This window comes from Anoplopoma fimbria, chromosome 24, assembly GCF_027596085.1.
Source record: "Anoplopoma fimbria isolate UVic2021 breed Golden Eagle Sablefish chromosome 24, Afim_UVic_2022, whole genome shotgun sequence".
Classification (NCBI taxonomy): Eukaryota; Metazoa; Chordata; class Actinopteri; order Perciformes; family Anoplopomatidae; genus Anoplopoma; species Anoplopoma fimbria.
The window spans coordinates 17,189,653-17,198,735 of record NC_072472.1 but is presented as its reverse complement, the minus strand read 5'-3'; the positions used below and the strand labels follow the sequence as shown (position 1 = coordinate 17,198,735).

Sequence of the window (9,083 nt, the reverse complement as noted above, 5' to 3'; positions counted from 1 at the left end):
AAATATACAGTTACAAGTCAACTCTATAGATAATAGAATACATTAGACTACACTATAAAAGATACCAAACTACAACAACTAGAATATAAGATATTACAAAAGAATGACATACCATATACAATATACATTAGACACAAGTGTACAATGTTTGTGCATTTAAAAAAAATAAAAATGTTTTGAATTAAATCAAATGAGGTAGCCTGGGAGTGAAACATCTCAATAATTTAGAGGCAAATATACAAAGCTTATTCAATTCTGTGATGTCAACAGGGTTATTGAGTGTAGCATCATGTAAGTACAGAGTACACAAAGCATTTACAGTGGAGCAAGTTTTGACGTCAGCATGTAAATGTAACCAGATGCAACAAACTAAATGCAACAACTTTATAAATGAATTAAACAAATAAACACATTAAGACTACGACTTGTATCCCGTAGACACGATTGTCCACTACAAAATGTGCACACAGCATGCACTGACAGGAATCTCTGTCTCCTTAAAACAGAAAGTGCAGGGGCTTATATCCATACTTGGGGTGCTGTATACTTTCATTTAGGGAATTTTTTGTTATTGGAAAAATGTAACACACACTTCCGTTTTTAAATGTGTTTTATTTTAATGTAAAATAAACATAATTTTGGGGTGTTCTGTTTGTCCATTTTAAGTAGATCAGTGTTGGAATCTTCCCAGGCCACTAGGGGGCAGTAGCGGACCGTTTGAACTCAAGGACAGTCTTCTGAGGGTTATGAGGGTTGACGTCACTGATGGGAGAGTCTTGTGTTTCGTGACTTGTTTCTTTTACTCTCACTCTCTCTCTCTCAAATCAAATAAGCTATGACACAAAGTAAAACATATCTGAATATATTAGGCTACTATGTGTGATGTATTATTAACTACCACCAGTGATGGAATGTTACCAAGTACAAAACAAAGAATACTTTCACTTTTTATACTTTAACTCAACTGTTGAGTATTTGCTGCTTTAATTTAAGTAAAGGATCTGAATAATTCTTCTACTACTGACTGTCACACAATTGCATCTATACATCAATTTAATGGAATCATAGTATTCATCATTTAACTACACTGGATAATGAATACTATATGAATCAGTAGTTAACATAGTTAGAGGAAAGTGATATCAAACTTTAAAAATACATTAAAATTATTATTTATAGTTATAGCATTGTTCTGAAAAGCAAATAACTGTTGGTACTTTCTCCATTTGCTCTTTTACTCATGCAGCTCCTGTTAAACATCAATATACCTTATGAACTTTATGATGTTCCAGTTTTGTACAAAAACTAAATATTAAAGTATTGAGTGTTCCTTTATGTGTGAAGAAAATATTCATATTTCTTAAGATAAATTAACTATTTCATAGTTAAATACTGACAGGTGTTTACTTTTGACACTAAGTAAATGTTGCTGCTACTCACACACGTTTAACTAAGGTTTTGAATGCAATACTTTTTACTTATAGAGTACTTGCTGCTTTAACTTAAGCAAATTATCTAAATAGTTCTTCCACCACTGACTGTCACACATTTATCCATTTAATTGATTCATAGTACTTAGCACTACACTGAAGAATGATACTTTATGAATCAGTTGTCAACATAGTGAGAGGAAATTGATATATTGATATGTTAGTGAGGGAGTTAATAGTCGGATTTTTATATACAGTACCAGTCAAAAGTTTGGACACACCTTCTCATTCAACTACTTTGAAGAATCTAAAATATAAAACATATTCTGGTTTGTTGAGCATTTGTTTGTTTACCACATAATTCCATATGTGTTCCTTCATAGTTTGGATGTCTTCAATATTAATCTACAATGTAGTAAAAAATAAAAAATAAAGAAAAACCATTGAATGAGAAGGTGTGTCCAAACTTTTGACTGATACTGTATGTTAAACATACAAATTTAAAAGGTGCATAACTTCTGCAAAAACAACAACAATCCAGTCGCCCTGTCAACAACTCACTTGTCGCCTTGATGACGTCATGTCAGGTCCTGCTCGGCGCGGAATTTAAAAATAGCGTTAGACATTTCCTGTTTACCTGAGCAGGTTAGTTGTTTGTTAATCGCTCAGACTAAAACATATTCGGCATGGCAACGTCATAAAATAAATAAAGTATTTTAACTGGGGACGTTTTTTATTTCTTTTGCACACTTTTTTTGCTGTTCAAGGCCAACAGTGACGTCATCAAACAGCGCCCGCGTTGTTTGTAACGTTATCGTAACGGTAACTGTAACGTCGACTCATGAGATGACCTGGTGACGGCCCCCTGAGGACTTCGTTACCCTGCTGTCCACAACGATGGAGGACAACTCCTCCGGTCCCTCGACGGTCCCCGCTCCTCCTCGAGCCTCGTCCCTGCAGCGGACGTTTGAGCGGCTCTCCTCCGCTCAGTGTCTGACAGTGAGCACCGAGGAGGCGGCTCCCGTGGCTGTCATCGCCCTTCAGCGGTACTTATCGGAGCCCACGGACGGGCCGCAGCTCTACAGCTACGACGTGACGCTCACCGACGGAGTCTGGAGAGCCAAGTGCTTCGTCCACAGCAGTTTAAATCACCTGGTGCACGCGAACCTGCTGAGGACCGGGGCTGAAATCCACATCACGCAGTGCTGTTTCGTTTACAGCGAGAGGAGGCTGGGACACGGGTACATCTGCATCGAGAAGCTCAGGTGTGGCGCGGAGAGGTCCGCTCTCCTGTCCCGGATGGAGGATGTCTGCTCGCTGCCCATGTTGGTGAAGCAGGGCATGGAGGGGAGTGTAGAGCTGCAGAGCGATGTTCCTCTTCAGGTGAGCCGCAGACATTACCTGTCTCTGTGGAACAACGACGACCCAGAGGGGGACATGTGGACCTCAGGGTCTCCCTCATCCGACACAGTGCTGGACGGTGAGATGCTCTGATGATTTACATTTACACCACTGAGGAGGACTCTGCTGCTATCTAGATATCACAACATGTTAGACATGTCAGTGTAATGTTGTGGCAATATTTATTGTGTTTATGCACAAGACAATTTCGTGAATTCAACAAGTGGTATATGATGCAACACAAAGTTATGTCTTCAAACTGTTTGTTTTGTCTGACCAACAGTCAAAACACAAAACTTTATATATTTATTCATATTTAAAACAGGGAAAGGCAGCAAATCCTCAATTTTGCATGCTGAGACTGAGAATGCTGGGATATTTTTATTACAATACCCACAAACATACACAATATGTAGTCTTTCACTAAAAACAATATATTTGTTGTCTAGAATATTGTTTAGTCTTAGTATTAGTCACTCCATTGCTTCTCCTAACAAAATGTATTTAAGATTTATTTTGCATAACATTTGGCCACTAAATTGCAGAGAAAATAATCCTGAAGATGTGTTGTCTGCAATGTCTTCTTTTCAACAGTGTCCAAGATCGCTCTGCTGTGTAGTCTGGAGTCGTGCTTTAAGAAGACATCGAAACCTTTCCCTCTCCTAGTGAAGATTATACACAAATCCAGATTACGGTATTATGGGAAGTTTGGGCTCAAGATTGATTATCCTTACCAGGTGAGTTTGAACTTCCTTTAGAATTTGTAGCTGCAGTAACAAGATGTGATCAGGATCTTACATCCATATGTCTTGTCCGAGTTTAGTCTTGCTTTATTTTTCACCTCGTTCTTTGTCATATTCCAGGCATACTTTGAAGTTGCTGACCAGAGTGGGACAATGTCGCTCGTGCTTTGGAACGAACTCTGTCCAGAGTTTTACCAGAGGCTGAGCGTAGGCAACGTGTTGTACATCCAAAATTACACCTTGAAGCAGAGTTATTCCAACAGATCACACCCGCAAATGGACCATCACAGAATGAAGACTTTTAACTCCGTCGGTATGTACAGATTTATTTCGGGGGTTGTCTTAAAAGGCTGAACCACAGTGTACCCCAGGCATAAACGTAATATCTCCATATGTGGTTTTCCAAGAAATCTGCCTGAACCCTCGCAACCCTACTTCAGTCATCACCGTGGTTTCACCAAAGAGCGTACTGCCTGAGTGGGGATTGCCCGAGGTTTCCTACCAGTTCACCACCAGGTAATGAATTGGCATCAATCCAAAGTATAACATTTGTGTAACATTATCTAACACTATGCAATCTATGCTATTTTTTTACGGTTATGCACAAATTACAAATTTATAACTATTTTGTTAAAACAAAAGTGCTTAATGGTATGTATGTATCTTGCAGCTCAGAGGTGGAAAACCTATCCAAGAATTCTGCTTGTGATGTCATCGGTTTGGTGACATTTGTTGGTCGTGTTGAAAGAGTGAAGAGTAAAGGGAACAAGGGTAAAAAAAAATATATATATATGTTCATCATATGTTATCTAAAAACTAGAAAATCTTTTTTTAAACTAAAGTAAAAGCTGCTGATTTCCTTTTTTAAAATTTGAATTCAGTTAGTTGTGATGTTCACCTTTTAGGTCCAGAAAAGTACTGGACATATCGCTGGATCCACGCGGTGGATGGAACGTCTGACCGTCCGTTTATCCTGGAGGTTTTTTCCTCTTCCCAGCCAGAAGTCTTCAATCGCATATGTCCGAGTAGGTCAACAGTGTCCTATCTGAAAGATCTGCTGCCACACTCGTAAGCATTTTCATGAAGTCTGATAGTCTGATACATGTCTGATACATCACCTTCTCTGCCACAGTGACCTACCTGGTGTGCACCCAGATGAGAGTTTGTCAAGTCGAAGGCTCGTTGCCCTACCTCACCAGCAGCTGCGAGACAGAGACGTTTATCACAGGTTAGCACGGCCGTAACAATAAGTACCTGATGATGTAAATGTATGTGGTGACAGTATTGGTCACTGTGTTATCTGTCTCCATAACAGGCTACCACAAAGGTCAGCCGTATGTGAGCGAACCCAGAGTGAAAAGCTTCATCCAGTGGACCAAAACTCTGAAGGACAACGTTGTCCTCCAGAAGACAGCTGTCGGTGGTCACTACTGCTACCCTCGGTCCCCTCAGAAATTCACCCAGTCAACGGAAGATGTCTTAAGTGAGGAAAATTTTAGTTTTTATCATTTTCAGGACATGAAGTGATGAATTCCTCTTCAGTACTGAACCATAAAGTGATTCACTCTGTTCTCTTGTGTGAGGCATGAATAAAACAGAATCTGGGTCAGCATTTTCCTCCAGTTCTGCCAGCGCAGTGTACAGTCCAGATAAATCATTTGCACTGTGCACCTGTGCTCTGTGTCTTAATGCGTAGTTGCAGGGAGTAACTCTTTCTACATCTTTATTTGAAATTGTAAACGCTATACTTTCAATACTGTTCATTAAATATTAGACTACTTACTTATAGACATTGTTTTGGCCTGTAAGGTTGATTATAGTGTATACTACCACCTTTTTGTTATTTTAAAACCTCTCTGCTTCGTCTTCAGCTCGAGCTCCTCTGGTTGCTGCAGCTGACTTGAAGAAGGAGTTGGAGACCCTGCAATATAGGGAACATAAAAAAGTTGCAATTCAAGGACAGATCACAGCAGTGCGGTACATGAAAAACCTAAAGACCACGGAGTCTCGAGGGACAGAAGAGAAAGAGGTAATAGACATTGTTTTTACGCAAACTTTCCAAGAGTAATGACCTTTTTAAAAATGAAAATTATTCAACTGATTCTATGCAGCTGCAAGATGTTTCTACTGATGCGTGTGAGAACGCGGCACCAGACGCACAAAACCATCCCTCAACAGCTGAGCAGACTTTGGCGGTCAGTTTAACATCTGCCTCTCCTGAGAAAAGCTCAGCCAGCGGAAGGAAAAGAAGAATTCAAACGAGGTACGATTTCACTTCTGATCAACAGATGTGTGAGCTTGACATTGAATCAATAATTTTACTTTTTGTGGCTAGAAAGACCACACATCAAGGAGTGTTTTAATCGATTACTGAAATGTAAAATATCAATATGTTTTTTTCCAGAAAAGCCAAGCAGTCCTCTTTGAAACATGTCAGCACGTCAGCAAAAAAGTACTGAAGATCCAGCTGGTAGTATTCATCAGTAATCCAGTTTAAGCATCCTGAGCTCATTTGTTTCTGCTCCTGCAGGAGACATAAAGATACAGAGGAAGAAGAAGAGGGGGACTCTGGATCTGAGGAGGCTCAGGATGTGGAACGCTGCCAACAGCTGCAAAATCAAAATCCCGGTGTGTAACAGGAGCTACAGCCTCACTGCGGTTTAACTTGCATGTTTTGATACTGTGTTACACTGTTGTGTTTGTTTCCATCAGACTCCGATATTCTATCGTGGGAGAGCAGCAGTTGGCTGAAGCAACGAGAAGAAGTGTCTGAACATCTGTGTCGAGGCGGTCTGTACCGGGACAGCGTGTCTCGGAGGTTCACGTTTGATGAAAAGAATGTCCTCCTGCAGCAAAGCAACCTTCAGCCGACGCGATGGACACCAGAGGAAAACACAGACATCATTACTCCTGTGGTTTGTCCAGGATACTACCAAGTTACAATATTAGGTAAAGTTTTATCATAAAAAATACTCTGCTCTGATCATTTGGTGTTTTAAAGGACTGGTTGTGATTCACCAAAATGAACTGGGGAAAAAAAAATACATCCTTAAAAAGAAAAAATGACAACGACCATCAAAATCAGTTTGCTAATCTCCTTTGTTTGATCTTTTTGACAGGCTTAAACAAGCAGATAGCCGTTGATGCTGCATATCTTCCTGTTTGGAGCTCAGATGAACCCAGAGCTGTAGGTCTTCCTCAGAATCCCCACGGCAACACCATGATGTCCTGCCTTTTGTCAGCCTTCCTCTGTCCGCTCAGTGACACCGCCAGCAACAGCGAAACAACACTTCCTGAGCCAGGTAGCCAACACAGTTCAGTCTTTAGACGCGCTTTTCCAACAGACCTAAAGATCTTTTATCACTCGTACAAAGCAGCGTGTTTACAATCAATGTGACGGCCAAAATGTTTGTCTTGCAGAGGAGGTCTTGGCGACTGCCGTCGAGCTGGAGGACACGCACGTCGTGTGCGTCTTGGACATTTGCCATCTGGGTGGAGACGAGGTGGAGGTCCTGATCGACAAGGTGTACAGAGTGACAGAGGTGTCTCTCAATTAGGATCAGCAGCATACATTAATCATGTCTTTAAAATGTTCTTATTTGATGGAAAGAGCAAAGGTTTTAGACCCAATCTCAATTTCATACTTTTGTACAGTAAATGTCACATCATTCTTTAAATAATCCTTTTCAAGAGAGGAAGATGTTAACACAATTGATTAAAATACTGAAAAACATGGAACTGTATATTTTATTACCATCATTGTATTAGTGACAGATTGCTTCGCCTGCAACACACTGCAGGTTTTATGTCCTCCAACCAGCAAATCGTCTCTTTAGACTTATTTTGAGAAGCGAATGGTATTTTTGGATGGCTGACATGAAATGAATCACTGTGAATATGAAATCAGAGGAAGGTGTGACAGCGGCTCATATGGGCTACCCTCTGCTGTGTGAGAGGAGTGTTGAAACCTTGTTGCACAATATTGTATTTACGTACTGCTGCCAAACTTTTTTCATCCATATTCTTTTCGTAGATTTAACACTATAGAGATAAGGCTTTTTGCAATAAGAACACACAGTCCTGTACAAAAATCATCTTCTATGTAAACAGTTTGCCCAGAATAACAATGTGTATGTTTAAAAAATATTTATTTTCAAATATTTCACAATAACCAGGTTGATTTATAAATAATTCAATATATACCATAATTAATATCAAGATATTTTAGAATGTAAACTTAAATTTATTTTTAAACAATATAAATGATATTTTTAAAGCTTATGTCGATGGTGAATACAGAAAGAAAACAAGCCATACAGGTGACTGTGCAACACCAACTTGAAACGCAAAAAAAATCCTCACCTCCTCTAATAAGACACTTCATTATGTTACAAAATTACTTTAATTTTGAAATCATTTAACAGACATATATATATAATCTTTTAGACATATAAAATAAACAACTATATATATATATATATATATAGTCTAAACTTTTTTTTACATTCTATTATACAATATATTCAATGTTTGTTTCTGCACTGAAACTGCAGAAATGGCTGTGCACCAGGTTTGTTTTGTTCATGTCCTGGCAAATCTCACACAGAAAGCATTGATCTGACTCTCCACGCTTATAATTAAGGTGTCAGTCACTATTTTACAAAAACGTACAAGTTAAATGTGAATCACATGCCTTCAAAAACAATGACACAGTGAAAAACCCCATGAGGAAGGAAAGCACTCTGAAAGTTGGATTAAAAAAAAAATAAAAGAAGTGCTGGACTACTGTTAGGGTCTACAAGACAAACAGCACCGACAGAGCGGATGGATTATTTACAGTAACGTCTGTGAAGCAACACACACTTGAATAATCATCCTGCATCCAAATGTGTGACGGACACTGGGTGACTTGTCCAAAGGGTAAATCATTTAAGGATTAATCCACCTCTGGAGCACAATGCATGAACAATCTCAACATGAGTTTAATAAACAGACTTTCCCTGGACCTCATTTGCAAGACAAATATAAGTATGATAAGTTATTTTGTAGACAAACATGGACTGAAAACTTCTCTGACTGATGCATGTAAATAGAAAAGAAACCTCAAGGGGAAATTTTACTGCGATTGAGAGGTTGAAAATGGTAAATGTGATTGAAATGACATTTTGAAATGAGGGGAAAAGTAAAAAATATATTCATTTATGGCACCTCTGAGTTGCTGGCTGAGCTTAAACTTCACTGCATCGCTTAACTGTTAAACCAAACATGGATGTATAGAAATACACAAAGAGAGACTGAGACGTCCCTCAACCGTCCAAAAACAGATCGTGATGATGAACAATTGCATTTTTTTCTTAAAAGCTAAACAACTGAAACTAAAAAATAAAAGTAATATTACCGTAGTTGTTTGTTTAATCATGTCTCTGACACCTTAAAAACAGATACTACTGACAAACTGTTGGAGGAATGTGAGGACATTTTCATTAAAAAAATACTTATTATACACTTA

At 38.9% G+C, this 9,083-nt stretch overlaps 1 protein-coding gene across 1 annotated transcript; it reads left to right on the top strand.

Annotated features, from left to right (window-relative positions):
- Window positions 1-2,084: 2,084 nt before the first annotated feature.
- On the top strand, window positions 2,085-7,275 carry radx (RPA1 related single stranded DNA binding protein). The gene is made up of 15 exons (XM_054626062.1): window positions 2,085-2,910; window positions 3,426-3,568; window positions 3,695-3,887; window positions 3,982-4,090; window positions 4,245-4,345; window positions 4,480-4,599; window positions 4,707-4,802; window positions 4,890-5,057; window positions 5,446-5,603; window positions 5,686-5,837; window positions 5,979-6,026; window positions 6,105-6,202; window positions 6,287-6,523; window positions 6,694-6,876; window positions 6,995-7,275. The coding sequence occupies exons 1-15, from the start codon at window positions 2,328-2,330 to the stop codon at window positions 7,129-7,131; spliced, it is 2,526 nt and encodes an 841-aa protein (XP_054482037.1). The 5' UTR covers window positions 2,085-2,327; the 3' UTR covers window positions 7,132-7,275.
- Window positions 7,276-9,083: the final 1,808 nt, after the last annotated feature.